This window comes from Podarcis gaigeae, assembly GCF_964106915.1.
Source record: "Podarcis gaigeae genome assembly, chromosome: 11".
NCBI classification, from domain to species: Eukaryota; Metazoa; Chordata; class Lepidosauria; order Squamata; family Lacertidae; genus Podarcis; species Podarcis gaigeae.
In genome coordinates this window covers 61,923,380-61,940,904 of record NC_139687.1, presented here as the reverse complement: position 1 = coordinate 61,940,904, position 17,525 = coordinate 61,923,380, and the positions used below count along the sequence as shown (strand labels likewise).

The 17,525-nt window shown below is 46.8% G+C and overlaps 1 protein-coding gene across 2 annotated transcripts in view; it reads left to right on the top strand.

Moving 5' to 3' along the window:
- The first annotated feature begins 5,013 nt into the window (after positions 1-5,013).
- The window catches only part of DCAF12 (DDB1 and CUL4 associated factor 12), a 20,969-nt gene continuing 8,457 nt past the window's right edge, over positions 5,014-17,525 (top strand). The window contains exons 1-6 of one of the 2 annotated variants that reach the window (XM_083702794.1): positions 5,014-5,463; positions 9,153-9,407; positions 13,126-13,332; positions 13,768-13,828; positions 15,516-15,709; positions 17,037-17,102. In XM_083702794.1, the coding sequence (XP_083558920.1) occupies positions 5,395-5,463; positions 9,153-9,407; positions 13,126-13,332; positions 13,768-13,828; positions 15,516-15,709; positions 17,037-17,102 (852 nt within the window). In that variant the 5' untranslated portion in view covers positions 5,014-5,394. Of the gene's footprint in view, positions 5,464-7,114; positions 7,529-9,152; positions 9,408-13,125; positions 13,333-13,767; positions 13,829-15,515; positions 15,710-17,036; positions 17,103-17,525 lie in introns of those variants that run through there. The other variant, XM_083702793.1, reaches the window with a different exon arrangement.

Genomic DNA, 17,525 nt, shown 5'->3' with positions numbered 1-17,525 from the left:
TGTATCTGAAGAAGTGTGCATGCACACGAAAGCTCATACCAAGAACTGACTTAGTTGGTCTTTAAGGTGCTACTGGAAGGAATTTTTTTTGTTTTGACTATGGCAGACCAACACGGCTACCTATCTGTAAATGGCTACATGGAGTCCAATATAGAATGGACATGTAAGGGAACACAATTAAGAAGAGGTTAAATATTAACATATGCATAATACATATGCATTAGTTGTTGTCAATCCTGCCAGTGGTGTGGGTGTTGTGTGTGTGCTGCCATCGGTGCTGGATTATGATTGTTGTTGTGTTCTGGTTATTGTCTTGTGTTACCTCCTTGATGTTTCTTTTGAAATGAATACATTATTATGTATCATTATTATTAATTAATAATTACCCAATCAAGCACCAGCAAAGCACAGGCATCCATTTATTAATTTATGTTAAATAACAATAGCAATCATTTGATATTTGTGAAGTACTCTACTTCTCATGGAAGGGGCGGGGAACAGAACTTTGTTAGACTTCCTTACACTCCACTGCACACTCGTCCCACCACCATTTTTCTTTCTAGAATCATAGAATTGTAGACTTGGAACTGATCCTGAGCATCAACCCCATGCAATAAAGAGATCTCAAATCTTTTTATTAAAGTACACTCCTCCCCCCACCCAACTTGGGGGTGTCCTAATGTCCAGTGGTTGTTGGCATCCGACTGTCTCAAGTGACAATATGTTAAGATAATGTAAGGTAATCAGATCCTGGCAAAGATTGCCAAAGAAGAAGAAGAAGGTCCTTAGGAGGTTTGGCTCAGAGGAATTAGTCCAGCTCCAGACTGTGCATGATGGCAAGGGAGAGAAAGAGAAGTGCCAGTGGAGGTCCCATCTTCCCTTTTTCTGTGGTTATAAGTTGTTTTTAAAGTTGGGTTTTCATTGTTGTAACCAGCCTGGGACCTTAGAGTGAAGGGATATAATTGCTGATGGTAATAATGTTACATTTAAAGTGGTGGTTGTTGTTTAGTCATTTAGTAATGTCTGACTCTTCGTGACCCCATGGTCCAGAGTACGCCAGGCACTCCTGTCTTCCACTGCCTCCCGCAGTTTGGTCAAACTCATGCTGGTAGCTTCGAGAACACTGTCCAACCATCTCGTCCTCTGTCGTCCCCTTCTCCTTGTGCTCTCCATCTTTCCCAACATCAGGGTCTTTTCCAGGGAGTCTTCTCTTCTCTTCTCTTCTCTTCTCTTCTCTTCTCTTCTCTTCTCTTCTCTTCTCTGGCCTCTTCTCTGAGGCCAAAGTATTGGAGCCTCAGCTTCAGGATCTGTACTTCCAGTGAGCACTCAGGGCTGATTTCCTTCAGAATGGATAGGTTTGATCTTCTTGCAGTCCATGGGACTCTCAAGAGTCTCCTCCAGCACCAGAATTCAAAAGCACCCATTCTTTGGTGATCAGCCTTCTTTATGGTCCATACTCTCAGTTCCATACATCACTACTGGGAAAACCATAGCTTTAACTATACGGACCTTTGTCGGCAAGGTGATGTCTCTGCTTTTTAAGATGCTGTCTAGGTTTGTCATTGCTTTTCTCCCAAGAAGCAGGTGTCTTTTAATTTCGTGACTGCTGTCACCATCTGCAGTGATAATGGAACCCAAAAAAGTAAAATCTCTCACTGCCTCCATTTCTTCCCCTTCTATTTGCCAGGAGGTGATGGGACCAGTGGCCATGATCTTAGTTTTTTTTATGTTGAGCTTCAGACCATATTTTGCGCTCTCCTCTTTTACCCTCATTAAAAGGTTCTTTAATTTCTCCTCACTTTCTGTGTCATCTGCATATCTGAGGTTGTTGATATTTCTTCTGGCAATCTTAATTCCATCTTGGGATTCATCCACTCCAGCCTTTCGCATGATGAATTCTGCATATAAGTTAAAAAAGCAGGGAGACAATATACAGCCTTGTCGTACAGTACTCCTTTCCCAATTTTGAACCAATCAGTTGTTCTATACCCAGTTCTAACTGTAGCTTCTTCTCCCACATAGAGATTTCTTAGGAGATAGATGAGGTGATCTGGCACTCCCATTTCTTTAAGAACTTGCCATAGATTCTTACTGATGGTCGACACAGTCAAATGGTTTTGCGTAGTCAATGAAGCAGAAGTAGATGTCTTTCTGAAACTCTCTAGCTTTCTCCATGATCCAGTGCATGTTTGCAATTTGGTCTCTGGTTCCTCTGCCCCTTCGAAATCCAGCTTGTACTTCTGGGAGTTCTCGGTCCACATACTGCTTAAGCCTGACTTGTAGGATTTTAAGCATAACCTTGCTAGCGTGTGAAATGAGTGCAATTGTGTGGTAGTTAGAGCATTCTTTGGCACTGCCCTTCTTTGGGATTGGGATGTAGACTGATCTTCTCCAATCCTCTGGCCATTGCTGCGTTTTCCAGACTTGCTGGCATATTGAGTGTAGCACCTTAACAGCATCATCTTTTAAAATTTTAAATAGTTCAGCTGGAATATCATCACTTCCACTGGCCTTGTTATTAGCAGTGCTTTCTATCATACCACTTTAAACAGTCATGGCTTCTCCCTAAGAATCCTGGGAACTGTAGTTTATAAGTGCCGAGAGTTCTTTACCTCAGAAAGCTACAATTCCCAAGGTGGTTTAAGGATCAAGCCCACTCCTGGGAATATTGTAGCTCTGGAAGGGGAATAGGGGTCTCCTAACTGCTCTCAGCACCCTTTGGGGAAAGCCTGAAGAAATACAGAATAGAAAGACAAAGAAAAGAGTGGTAGCTTTTTTTTAAGGCTTATGTTCCAGGAAAACAAAATTTGATGGAGTAGGTCAATGAATAATGTGAAGGGAAATGCATGTCTCATGGATTAGAAGGATGGGGTGGAGGATGGCTTCAAGGTTAGGGCACATGGTTAATAAAATATATAATGAAGGATGCTGGTCTTGCCTGCGGCCTTCCCTTTGGGCATCTGGTCAGCCACTGCAAAAACAGGATGCTGGACTAGACCACCTTGATCTAGCAGGGTTTTTATTACTACTGTAGGTTTGGGACACGGGTGCCGTTGTGGGTTAAACCGATCAGAAGGTTGGTGGTTCGAATCCCCATGACGGGGTGAGCTCCCGTTGCTCGGTCCCTGCTCCTGCCAACCTAGCAGTTCGAAAGCACGTCAAAGTGCAAGTAGATAAATAGGTACCGCTCCGGCGGGAATGTAAACTGCGTTTCCGTGTGCTGCTCTGGTTCGCCAGAAGCAGCTTAGTCATGCTGGCCACATGACCCGGAAGCTGTACGCCGGCTCCCTCGGCCAGTAAAGCGAGATGAGCACCGCAACCCCAGAGTTGACCACGACTGGACCTAATGGTCAGGGGTTCCTTTACCTTTACCTAGGTTTGGGAAGGGATCTCCCTAAGCCCTATAAATGAATCAGTGGTAGGATTTTCATTATTTGTTATATTAAGTGAAACTACCACCTGCAGAGGAATTCCTGGGCTAGCCTATGCAAAATGACCTGGCCAAACTAGGGCCATTAAGAAACAATACAGGGCCATTGAGGGACATACATTAGCAGTACAAGAGAACTGTTCTTCCGCCCCTGCCCTGAGGTATGAATGGAGACAAGGAATTTGAAAGGTTGCCAGGGTAATGGAGTGTGATGTCAAAGGAATAGTTTGGGAAAGGGGTAAAAGGATCTTGGCTGGTGGCAGGTGGAGAGAGATACCTTGGACTCCAGTACTGCACTCTGCTGTGGGGAAGAAACCCCTCTTGCGATGACCGTACTGCAGGAACTGGTCTCTCTCCATCTAATTTCAGGTTTAAGCATGTGAATAAATCTTCTTAAAGCTTTTGCCTTGTCTTCAGTTCTCCAAAGGAGCACAGACCCTGGTTGAAGGCCAAGACCCCTGGAATGTCTGAGTTTCCCCTAGAGTAGCTGGGGAAACTCAGCCAGATGGGCGGGGTATAAATAATAAATAATTATATTATTATTATGATTATATCGTGCACGGCTCAGCAGCTATTGGGGTGGCCTGCAACATTATGATCTTAATTATTTTATTTATATGCCACATTTTCAAAGTTAAAACTATGCATAGGGCGGCTTACAATATATAGATTATAACAAACATATCAAAAGCAGTAATAAATAAACAAGGCATCACAACGTGCACAAATTGAATAAGTTCCACATCATTCATAAGATAAAAATAAAGATACTATTATAAGATAAAACTGCTCCTTTATCCCTCAAGGGTATCCAAGAGCCCTTATAGAGTAAGTAGCTTCTCTCCTGTATGCCTGATGATTGCCTTTTCTGACCATTCCTTTGAGACGCTAAATACTTGGTACCTGAATCTCTTATGCATATTGATAGTGTGATCAGCTTAACAGATAATTGCCAGACTGTATTTGAAAAGGGAGGTATAAGCCCCTACAATCCAAAGACCATGGGAAAGTTTTTCCCATTTCCTTCCTCCTTGCAGAAAAATATTTGAGGTCAATTTGAGAGAGTCAAAATGGCTTCAGGGTGGTTCTCCTGTACTATTTCAGACATGTGGTTTATATACCTATGTATGTGTTTGCCTTGTACATTTATGTACTTTTATTATATATATATAAGACCTTAGGATTCCTATAACAATACAAAAAATTAACATCAACAACGCACCCTGACAACTCCTCCCTAAACAACACCCCAGCCAGTGCCTATACCTAGCTACTGTATATATTATTATTAGAATTTTTATTCCGCTCTATACCCAGAGGTCTCAGGGCGGTTCACAGAATAAAATCAAAATATAAAACCACAAATAACAAAAGGTGACTAAACCTATTACAGTATTTAATTTAAACTAAATAAGGAAGTTGTTGTGGGAGGACGCAGCAGGCGCGCGTTCCTCTGCTGCCCTCCAGGGGGCTCCATAAGCAACCCTCAGCGCGCGCCTTGGCCAATCAGCCCCTGCGGGTGGGATCCAGCGCGCAGAGTATTGGTACGCCTGCCTCCCTCCAGTTGCCCAGCAACGGCCCGAAGGGACCGCCCCTCGGAAGAGCTCCCGCGGGGCGAGGCTGTCGTTGCCGGGCAACCCCGCGCGGCTGTTGCGCAGGCGGGCGCGTCATTGGCCCGGACGCGCCGCAAAGCGCGCGCGGGGCCGTAAAGCGCCTTCCTTCCCTCCCTCCTCCCCGTCTCGTTTTCCGGGCGCAAAATGCCGTGAGCGGCGCCCGGTCGGGCGGGCCTGTGGAGGGCGGTCGGTCGTTGGCTGGCTCGGTGAGGCAGAGAAAGAGAGAGGCAAGGCCAGGCCGAGAGGAAGGGGAGGGGGCGACCCGGCTCCGTCCCATGCTCCGTCGGCGGCGGGCGGCCCTTTCCTCCCCGTGCCCCTTCATGCGGGGCCCGGGCCGGGGTCGCGCCGGAGATGGCCAGGAAGACAGTTAGCAGGAAGAGGAGGGCGGCGGCCCCCGCGGCGGGGCCCGGAGGAGAGCAGGTAGGCCCGCGGGCGGCGGAGAGGGGCCGGGAAGAGGCGGGGAGCTGGGGGGCTGGCCCCCAAATAATGCATTTGGCCCTTGAGACTTGGGTGGGGAGGAGGGGGCTTGTTTTGGGGAGGGGGCTTGTTTTGGGGAGGTGGGGGGCTGGCCCCCAAATACTGTATTTGGCCCTTGGGACTTGGTTGGGGAGATGGGGGGCTTGTTTTGGGGAGGTGGGGGGCTGGCCCCCAAATAATGCATTTGGCCCTTGAGACTTGGTTGGGGAGGAGGGGGCTTGTTTTGGGGAGGTGGGGGGCTGGCCCCCAAATAATGCATTTGGCCCTTGAGACTTGGGTGGGGAGGAGGGGGCTTGTTTTGGGGAGGTGGGGGGCTGGCCCCCAAATAATGCATTTGGCCCTTGGGACTTGGTTGGGGAGGAGGGGGCTTGTTTTGGGGTAGTCGTGTCGGAGGACGTGGGCCAAGCAGCCTGGTGAGGGGCTTCCGCCCCAGATGGGCAGAGCCTGCTCTTTCTTGTAGGGGGGGCGTGTGATAGGAATTTTCCTCCTCCTTTCCTGCGTGTAAGAGGAGCACCTGGTTGCAACAGTTCAATAAAGATCAGGCTTACTAGCTGCTTTGCTTCTCAATATTCTCTGGTTGGCCTCTGTTATTTTCTCCGACCGATGGAGAACCTGCAAAGGACTCTATAAGGGCTCTTGGGTACCCCTTAAGGGAAAAGGGCAGTTTTTGTTTACAACAGGGGACATAGGCTTGGGCCTCGAGGTCAAGTTGGCATCCGCCTGTCTCCGGACGCACACGGAGATGTGCCAGAGGCAGACGTGAAACATACGAGTGAATACACATGCGCGCGTTTTCTGCTCCCTGCCGATCAATCAGTAATATACTTCAGTGTATAATCAATATACGATATAAGGTAACGTGCAGGTTATTGTGGGGGCAGCGGCGGGGAGCGGGAGCAACGGAGGTTTGCGAAACAGAATGTAAAGCGGGAAGGCGGTGCGTAAATGCGAGAAGTAAACAATGCGCATACATGTTTGCGCGGATCTGTGGGGTTACCTATTTCCTGTAGGTACCGGATTCCCGCCAAGGTGCCCAAGGCAGTTTGCAGTACTGTATATTTCGCTTCCTTCGGTTTTCCCTCGATCCGTACCCGACACCGCCCCCATAATAACTTTAATATTATGATCGATCGATCGATCCACACGACGGTGTGTTGCTTTGGAGGACAGAGAAAGGCCGGAGGGCCCGACTGCTCCATTGTCTCCATTATTTGCAGCTGCCCCCCAGCTCAAAGCGCAAACAATGAAATCGGCAAATAAAACCAGTCTCGCTCCCCCCCCCCCCCGAAAGCAAGCGAGGGTTTGCGCGCGTTAGCTCCGAGCTGCGGGTCCCAGCGCCTTGTCTTGCCATCCCCTTCTTCTGCCGTGGGGACCCTTCCTCCTCCCGCCGCTTGCGTTATCGGCGTTCAGAGGTAGGCTGCCCCTGAACATGCAGGCTCCATTTCCTTCCCACCGCGCTCCTCCCCGTTGACTCTGATCTCTCCAAGGTGCGTGGAGTTGGAAAGGGCGATGAAGCCGCCCGGATCGGTGCCGGTGGAGGTGACGCAGCCAGATGAGACTTCCCGGTTGCCCAACCCCCCCCCCCCGGGGCCTTCTTGCCACCTGCAGTGGCGGTGGCGAGGGTTGCTGGATGCGTCCTTGGACCGGGGTGGTGGTCGCGGAGCGCAATTGGAGAGGGGACCAAGGCGCATCGCAGCTGCGCCCGGGAGAGCGCCGGGGGGCTGATCGGTGCCTGCTATCCGGCCGCCCCTGGAAAGACCTGCTCCCCTCCCCTCTCCCACCAGCCCGAAGCAGAAGCCAGCGGCTCTCGGGAGCGCCCGAGCCCTGGATTCGGCGTTCGGAGCTTTGCAACCGCCTCGGCCCCGAACGCCCGGAGGCCACCAGGCGCGCCGGCCGCTGCTCTCCACCCAGTAGTGCCCAAACGCCGCCCGGGCTCCCGATGCTGCGGACCGCGTGTAAACGGAGGGGGTGGAGGCGGGGCTTGGCTGGCCAGAGGAGGGCGCATCAGGTTTGTTTTCGGGGGCTGGAGTGGAAAGGGAAGCTGGGCATCCGCGTGAGCGACAAGCCAAGGCCCCCATCTCCCCGAACCTCGCTCACCTATGTAGCCCCGACGAGCTTGCTGGCTCGGGCAGAGTCCTTCAGAAGCCGCTGGCAAAGACTATTAAGACTTGCCTGATTGAATGGTCCTCCATACAGAAAGGGGGTGTGTGTGGAAATCCCTGTAGGTGAAAACAACAACAAAGCAGCCCATCTGGAAGCTTGTGTGCAGCCGACTTGCCGATTTCATTTTCAATTTTGTGTATTGGAGGAGCATTCTATGATGTAAGTAGCAGTTGGCCCTGCTGCCTGAAGACCTACAGTTTAGATCCAGTTTACTGTCTCGGGGGAATTAAACTTTAGGTGTTTGGGTCAGCTGAAAATGTAAATTTATGTGAACACATCTTGGTCCTCTGCAAACGTCCACATTGTAGTCCATTTTCATGGTACCGATGGTTCATTATTTTCTATTTTAACCCAAGGTGTAGGCACAATAATGCCTCAGAAAGTAAAGGTAGCTGTACTGGCTAGTAAGTAATATTCCAAAATCCACATCGGAGCAATCAGTATCTTTATTAGGCAAACTAATATGCCACGAAATGACGGGCAACCTTTCCAGGTCTCCATAACTCTTCAGGCTAGATGGTAAACAAGCGAGGGAATGGCTGGTCATAGTTAGAAATGAATTAACCATAAAATGTAAAATGAGCTAAAAATCCCATGCTTATCACTTTACAATAGGTAAAGGTAAAGGTACCCCTGTCCGTACGGGACAGTTGTGTCCAACTCTAGGGTTGCGTTCTCATCTCGCTCAAGAGGCCGTGAGCCGTCGACATCCGAGGACACTTCCGGGTCACGTGGCCAGTGTGACGAAGCTGCAGCTGGCGAGCCAGCACCAGCGCAGCACACGGAAACGCCGTGTGCCTTCCCGCTATATTCCTATTTATCTATTTGCACTTAAGGGTGCTTTCAAACTGCTAGGTGGGCAGGAGCTGGGACTGAACGATGGGAGCTCACCCCGCCGTGGGGATTCGAACCGCCGACCATGCGATCAACAAGTCCTAGGCACTGAGGTTTTACCCACAGTGCCACCCGTGTCACTTTACAATAGATTGTCAAAAAACATGTATATCATATGTATAACACAATAAAAAGTGTTAACAAGACACCTGAATTAAAACAAATCAGTGCCTTGTGGATACTGCTAGAGAAGAGGGTGTTGCATAAAGTGGGAGCTACCACAGATGAAGTCCTTCACTTGTTTGCCACCCACCTAACCTCTGAAGGCAGGGCAAACGTCTTAAGAGAAAGATTCTGGGGGGGGGGGGGGCTGAGAAAAGATCCCCAGGATTCTCAGGGGTGGTAGTCAAGACAGTTAACACTGGTTTAAGATCTTTATGAAGACGTGTCATTATTATTATTATTATTTATCATGCAGTAGAGCTAGATCCTAGAACTTTACTCTGGTCCAATGAAAGATGTGTCATATTCTTAAGGGGTCTCTATGTTACATAAAATGGATCTTCCCTCTGGGACAGATAGGCAGAATCCTTTGAAGGTCATAAGTTACATGAACTGTTGTTATTTTCCCGCAGTATGGCTGGGACCACTCAGCTCACAAAAGGAAGCGGCTCCCCCCAGTTAAAAGGTCACTGGTGTGCTACCTGAAAGGAAGAGAGGTGCGGATGCAGGATGAGTCCAGCTACCACCGACTCCTGCACGGATATGCAGCCCAGCAACTGCCCAGCCTCCTGAAGGAAAGAGAGTTTCACCTTGGGACCCTCAATAAAGTGTTTGCATCTCAGTGGCTGAATCACCGGCAAGTGGTGTGTGGGACAAAATGCAACACAGTAAGTGCAAATCTCTCTCTACCTCCTTAAGCTAGAACCACTCCTGGATATTGTGTAGCTACACAAACTGTTCAGAAAAAGACCAAGGTGAGACCGTTTAAAACCTTGCCTGCTTTTTCCTAGTATTTGCTGCGTTTTCATACACACGTTCTACTTTCCCTTTTAGTTTTATCTATAAGCTGCCTTGAGTCCCTGTCAGGGAAAAAGACGGGGTAGGAATAAATGTACAGTACAGTATAGTAAAAATTATGCAACATTTGTCTTTAATTGAAAGTGAGTTCATTACTGTATTATTTCAGCCTTGTATATAAACTTCTAGAACCTCCTAGCCTGCAATTATTATTTTTTTACTAGTGTGGTAGTGAGACCTTTCCTCCTCTGTCAGCCCATTTATTCGCCTGCCTGTAGTTCCTGGTTTCCTGTTGCAAGCCTGCTTGTACCTACCATAAATCTAAGGGTAAATTATTGTGTATATGCTCTGTGGTACAATGCCATTTTTGAGGTGAGGCAACCCGTACTGTGGGCAGTAGCTGAAGTGCGGTTGCACCATAGTTTTGTATAAAAGCGTGATATTAAAGTTTCTTTTTCACTTCCTTTCCTAATGATCCCTAGCATGAAATTCACCCTTTACACTGCTGTCTCTCACTGTGTTGGCATCATTGAACAATCCAGTTACAACCCCAAGGTCTGTTTGATCTGGTCAATCGCTGCCCATGAGCTTATATGTGATCCATTTTTTTCAAAATAGGTTTTACATTGGTCATTTTCTAGTCCTCATTTATGGAGGCTGATTATAGAGACAAGTTACTTATTTTTGTTAGGAGGTCAGCCATTTCTCATTTAAAAACTCTTGGGTGGATGCCTTCCAGACCTGGTGATTTGTCAGTTTTAATTTTCTCAATCAGGCGGGGAATAATGCTGCATTTAATCAGAGCAGAGAATCTTGATCTGGCTATGTATAGGGCAGTTTCATGTGTTCTTAAATTGTGTGAATGCCAGTTTCATTGTAGAACACACACACATCACTTTTTGACTCAGTTCTTTTGTTTGAATGAGCTGTTGGCTTCAATTTGATGCACTAAAAATCCATGTTTTCTTTTCACTGACAATCCTTCTAAATGGGAAATTTTTAAATGCAGCCAACCCTCTATTATCATGGGGTTGAGTTCCTGGCCCTTGTGCGTGTCGGCAGGACATGCACAAGCCTGTCCCATTCCGCCCCACTTCTTCTGGGTTCACTTCTTCTGGGTTCAAAACTAACCGCACTTTAGTGGTTGCACATTAATTAAACATGCACAAAATTGGTTTCCTGCTTGTTTGATACACTTGACCAAGTTCATTTTTGGTTCATTTGGGTTTTAGTTTGTGTAATGTAGTGCAGAGATGCATGGTGAACTGGAATAGTCAGGCTGATTGAAGAAGTCAGGGTATGAATTGTATCAGAAGATGGTCTTGAAGACACGTGTTTAGGTTTTTTTAGCATATGTAGGGGAATTGCATCAGTTGGCTTGGGTTTTACAGATGAGCTGAAGCAAAACTAAGTAGTTTCGATTAAATTCAAATTTGAACTGTATAATTTGGGTTTCTAAGCTAGCATGAAATAGGCCTTGAGACCTTGTGGAAAAGAGTTTTGTATCTGGTGAGCAACATTTTACATGCCTGAGCAAGAAGCAGATGACTGAAAATTTCCCAGTCCAGGTCTACAGTATTGCTGCTGCTGCTGCTGCCGCTGCCAACTTTTCTGCAAGGAGCACTTCAAATCTGAAAATGGATTCTGTGTCTGATTCATGCATGAATTGATTTAGCTTTGAGTGAGCAACTTGCTAGGCTTCCTAGCTACAGTTAGGATAATGAAACGAGTACATTCATCCACTAATAAGACCAGTAGTAAAGCAAACCTGGAAATACTTGGATAACCTCTGCCCCACTTATACAGGTTTCTGCACACTACATGGTTAAATTGAAATTAATCAGTAGTTTACTCCAGAATTGAACCCCATGATGTAAACGCTCCCTCTTCTTTTCATAACGGGGACTGTTGCTTTGCCATCAGTTTTTTAAGGGTTTCTTGTTTGACCTTTTAAAATTTATTACTTTCATATTATGCTTCTGCCCGTGGTGCTACATGCTACATTTGTTGGATTATTCTGCCTGAGTCTAAAAACGGAAATTTTATTTAAAATGGCTTGCATGCTCTGTGACAGAGCTGGGCTATGCAAGAAGTTCTGGGTAGCTGATGGGCTTTTGTTACTCCACAGAACTCTAGCTCTTCATTGTCTAAAGTGAATTTCTAGCCTTCAGGGATGCAGAAAAGCAGTATGTTTGAAAAGCAGCATAAAAATGCTCCGTATGTATATAGACGGCTGTCATATACACAGCCGGGCCCATTGATAGAGCTCAGTATTGTTGTCAGTGCCTGGCAGATGCTCTCCAGGTTTTCAGACAGGAGCGCCTCTCCCAGCCCTGTCCGGAGAGGCCAGGGATCAAATCTGGGATGACTGAGCTACAGCCCTTTCCCTTGCAGAAATATTCGTTGGTTGGATGCGGTGTCTAAAAGGGGCCCCTGTGATTTGGCTTCCTGATTGTATTTTTCACGGCATTCCCCTAGAGCAGAACAAAGCATCTGTTTTGTAGGCAGCTGCAACCTGCTAAGTTAGCACGCCAGGCTCTGCAAGCAACCTCTTGTTGACTCTTCCTTAATAGATCTGGAAGAAAGGCAGCCAAGCAGGATAGATCTGTGTGAAGGTAGCAGTGCTGCAGTGTGGTTTGGTAGGTTGCATATTTCCCCTTCTACGTTTGGGTCTCCAGAGCAAACAAGTACTTACTTGGGTTCCTGCCTCCCATGTGCTAGCATGGGTAGGCAAACTAAGGCCTGGGGGCCAGATCCGGCCCAATCACCACCTAAATCCAGCCCACGGACGGTCCAGGAATCAGTGTGTTTTTACATGACTAGAATGTCTCCTTTTATTTAAAATGCATCTCTGGGTTATTTGTGGAGCCTGCCTGGTGTTTTTACATGAGTAGAATATGTGCTTTTATATAAAATGCATCTCTGGGTTATTTGTGGGGCATAGGAATTCGTTCATCTTCCCCCCCCCAAAAAAAAAATAAATAGTCTGCCCCCCCCAAGGTCTGTGGGACAGTGGACCGGCCCCCTGATGAAAAGGTTTGCTGACCCCTGTGCTAGAGCATACGTGAGCAGCTTCCCAGCTTGCACTTTGAGACAGTAGTGGGATCACATTCCCTCAGGTGATCTGTCAGATCCCAGCTGCTGGTGATGCCAAAGTTGTTGTGAGGAAGGAACACCAAAGTCAGGAACACCTGATGCAGAAAAAAAAATATTAACAGTAATATGCTTTTTCAGTGTTCGCTGTTTCACATTACCTTGCTTAAATCCTGACAACAGCCCTGCGTGGTTGGCCAGCACCATCCCTATATTGTGGATGGTGGTAGAAGAATTGAACCAGTGACTCCCTGGTTCTTTGTTCACCTTCTTTGGGCATGTTACCACAAAAGCATGGGCTGCTTCTTCTCTTTATGCAAAGCACGTTTGGTTAAAAATGTCCTATAATCACAGTGTTCTCTGTGCAGATTCAGGTTTAGGAATGACCACAGGTGTGTCTTCCTTCCTTTCTCCCTCCCTCCCTCCCTCCCTCCCTCCCTCTCCCTCCCTTCCTTCCTTCCTTCCTTCCTTCCTTCCTTCTTTCCTTCCTTCCAGTTATTTGTGGTCGATGTCCAGACGGGTCAGATTACCAAGATTCCAATTCTGAAGGACCGAGAACCAGACATGGTGAACCAGCAGGGCTGCGGGATTCACGCCATTGAGCTGAACCCTTCCAGGACCCTCTTGGCTACGGGAGGGGACAACCCAAACAGCCTTGCGATTTATCGCCTGCCTACACTTGATCCTGTCTGCGTGGGAGATGTAAGTGCCCCTACATGCTTCAGACGTTTTATTTCATTTTCATGGAAATTCTGTCTCAATCTGGTGATGGGTCCATTAGATGATGGGCAGATTAAAGAAGGCATCTTTGTTGTCAGAAGTTGGATGGTCTGATGTACTTCTACATAACGGGAATGTTTAATATTCTGAAACTGTGGGAGATTGCAGGGAATTGGATTTGGTTGGCGTCCTGTGTACTTGTTTATAATCTTCTAGTGTAAAAATCCAAAAACTGCCCCCTCTCATCAGGCATCTCTGGTTGCCTTTTTGGAGAACAACCTTGCATGCTTGTTATCAAGAAAACCAGCTGCATTTATTTGATGTTTAAGGAAATACATGAAACCTTTACCTTGATATATGAAACCTTTGCCTTGAAAGAATTCTCCTGCATCCTCATTTCTTCCTTTCTTTCTCTAGGACGGCCACAAAGATTGGATATTTTCTATTGCATGGATCAGTGACACCATGGCTGTTTCTGGTAACTTCTGCTAATGGCTTTATTTCTGTGCGCCCTAACATCTAACGGACTGTAGCTTCTCTTGTAACTCACAAGCTCCCCTCAGGCATTGTACACGTGTGTAAAACCAGCAGTAGTGGGAACATGTGTGGTAAACTCAGCTCCCACCCTGTCTCCATCCTTTTCCAGGGTTCCGCGTCCTAGGAAGCGTCTGTGAAAACCAGGAAGATTCCTGCTTCAGGGAGTTGCTTTCCAGGTCATGGAGTGTTATGACAATGGCGATTAGCGTGCCTGTTGCTTTTACACATGAGTAGAATGCCTGAGGCTTCAAATGTGTCTTTTTGAATTTTTAATCATATCTGTCTTAAGTACTTAAGCTCCCTTTTCCATATTCCCCTTACCCATCAACCCAAAAGAAAACTGCACTTTTTGCAAGGAGTTAGATGTCTCTAACATCTCTGTGTCCTCCTCAAAGTATATATCACACAGTTCCTCCTACCCCCTTGCAGTTTGTTTTGGCTTGTATGAGAGAATCTCACATTTTTGGCACCCAAGAGCTAGATTCCCTGCCCCCCAAGAGTTTTGTCATTCCATTCTAAAATTCAGCAGAGAACAAAAGGGCATGGACTTAGGCATGGAGGGATAGGTGGCCACTTGCAAGTTAGCAGAAAGGTGAATTTTTAGCCATGGCAAAGTGGCCAAGAAACTCTGGAGAGAGCACTGAAATCTTCTGAAAGACCTGCCTAGGCTCTCTCTAGTTTCTGAGCCTTATTGTGGATCCACACCTTGAACATTATAGTGGCTTTTCTGTAACCAGAAAGGGTAGAGGCTTGAGGTTTCAGAGGAAATCTCATAACAACCACCACCCGATTGCCAAACTGCTTTCCAATTCTATCCTAAAGTTCTGAGATACTGATACTTGAACCACAAGCTGGGCTGCTTGGCCCCAGTTCTGCATTGCCACTTCCTCGCCTGGAAGCTAAAATGTGCTTCTGAGCTTTTCCTGTGTCACCGTATGCTGTGATAATGGTTGCAGCATTTGCATATCTTCAGAATAGCAAATGAACCGTGGCAGATTTCACTCTTCCATAGTGATTATAATTGCGCTGTGTTACAGCCAAGCTGAGAAACAGCCCACAGGATGTACTGAGTGACGCTGACAGCATTCAGCATAGCTCCAAAGCCCTCGCAGTGGAGGCTGACTGGACTTTGTCCCACTGTAACACATCCAGTGGAGAAATGCCAGGACGCTGTGGCATGATCTTTATTTTTTGCTCTTGTTTACAACCTCCTGTAAAGTCTACAGTTGTGCCTTTGTCAGGGTGCACTGCAGGACTGCGTTTACACAGTTTGTTCTGTAGTGTGTTAACCAAACAGACGGTTGCAGGAGGCTGTCAGAGTTCAATTCATCTTGAAAGAATTTCAGATGTTTGCCCCTTTTGGAATGCATTCTGTGTGCACAACCTTTTCTCTGCGGGAAACTGGGTGTTCTGCTCTCCTTGCTTGCCTGGAAAATCCTGTGCCAAGATAGACAGTTCAGTGTTCCTGGCTTGGCCTGTGGCAGGCAGAGAGCTGCATTATGAGTGGTGCGTGACTGAATACGTAGTGCTTGCCTCTATTTAGACATGTGCCCCATCGCAGTCAGAGAGCGGCATAATACTAGGAGGGCATGTATTCAATGTGTCCTTGGGTCTGCTGTCCCATGCAGGCTCCCGAGATGGTTCAATGGGGCTCTGGGAAGTGACGGATGAAGTCCTAGCCAAGAGCGATGCAAGACGCAACTTGTCTCGAGTTCCCGTCTATGCTCACATAACACACAGGGCTCTGAAGGACATCCCCAAGGAGAACACCAACCCGGACAACTGCAAGGTTCGGGCACTAGCTTTCAACAACAAGAACAAGGTCAGTAAGATAAATAAGTTCCGAGGTATCTGACCATAACCTCCTCATTGCCAGTGCTAGAAATACGTTGAAAGTAGCTACGATCCCGAGAATTTCAGTGTTGGAATTGTTGTTGTTGTTGTTGTTTTTGTTGTTATGCACTCTGCTCCCACCTTTAGTGCCTTTTCTGGCTAAAACCACATTAATTAACTGAAAAAAGTGTGTGCTTAAAGCTCAAAACAAAAAACGGCATATTTGAGTTTTCCAGGAATTCGCATGTGGGACACCCCCCCCCCCCATAACGCCCAGCTGGGCATCCCCCCACCTTTGCATTTTTACTTAAACACCTCTCACCCATTCTATCATTCTGGCCTGCTCCAGAATGCAAATTCTTGATGCTGGGAGAGGCGGAAGAAGAACACCCATATTTCTGCAGGTGTTGCAAATTAAACAAATGTTAAAAATTCTGATGACGTTGAGGCAGGCGCCTGCTGTGCTTCCCATTGGTTTGCTGATGCAGACACTGAAATTGAAGGGGGGAAGCCAGATGCAATTATTTGTGTTGCAAATGGCAAAGGCACTGAGGGGGTCATGCCCCATGGTCTCTGTGGAGCAGTGATGTTGTGAAATAAGGCACTTATTTTTAAAATAAGGGATATCTGGCAGTCCTGCTTGGCTTTCGCCATCAGATTTTTGCAACCTGTGCCTCTGATTCTGAGGTCTAGAAACTGCTGAGTGCTTCATTTTTAAATAAAAACTAGGGCACTCTGGATTCTTAAGAGCCTAGAGGTGCATGACCACTTTTGGCTATAAGCTTGTGCTGTTCTTTCTTCCCATGCTACCTTTCTGAAAAATTATAGTGTGCATCCTGTGGTTCTGCTGATGTTGCTAAATAATAATAATAATTAATAATAATAATAATAATAAATTGTTGTTGTTGTTGTATTTATTTATACCCCGCCCACTCTTGGCAGCTCCCAACCGAATATTAAAAACACAAATCTTAAAAAACTTTCCTAAACAGTCCCATCATGCCTGTGCTGTGCTGGCTGGGGCTGAAGGGAGTCCAGCAACACCTGGAGGGCTACACTTTTCCTATCCCTTTTCCAAAGCATTTTGTTTTAAATTACTTCAGTAATCCTTGGAAAAACCATCCGTGTTAGGTCAATGGTGGTTGACCCCACATTGCAAATGGGGTCGGGCGGATGAGTTTGTGTCAGTGCTGAGATTCTGAGATGGGGTCTCTGTTGTTTTAGCATTGTATATTGGCAGACCTTTAATACTGATTGGTACTCCGCATGGATCTTCTGCAGTGGCCAAGTGGGTTACAAAGCTCTTTCTGTTCCAGGAGCTGGGAGCAGTGTCCCTGGATGGATATTTCCACCTCTGGAAAGCAGAATACACACTTTCAAAGGTAACCTGCTAGTGTGGGAAAAATGTATGCTGGGCTTTATTCCTGATTTGGGATTGAATAAGTTTTGAGCCAAATGGCAGCACTTCCTGACTGTTGGAAGGGCTGACCAGAATTGTTGAGCTTTTTTTAACGGGGAAATGCCATACGTCGCTCACTGAAAAATCAACAGCTAACAAACGCACACAGTGCTAAACCCAATCATTGCATCCCCTATCGACATCAACAATCGCCAAACGACCGCCTGCTTGATGCGGCGGAGGAAGAGAGAGAGGGTGGCAGAGACATTCATTCCCCCATTCTTTTAATCCCTCGATCAGTAAGGATCCCGGGATCAACCGGGGATCTGTCGGTCAACCATGGTCGACCGGTTGAACATGTCTGCTCTAAAGCATAGCTGAGTGATTTATCAAAGGCTCTCTTATC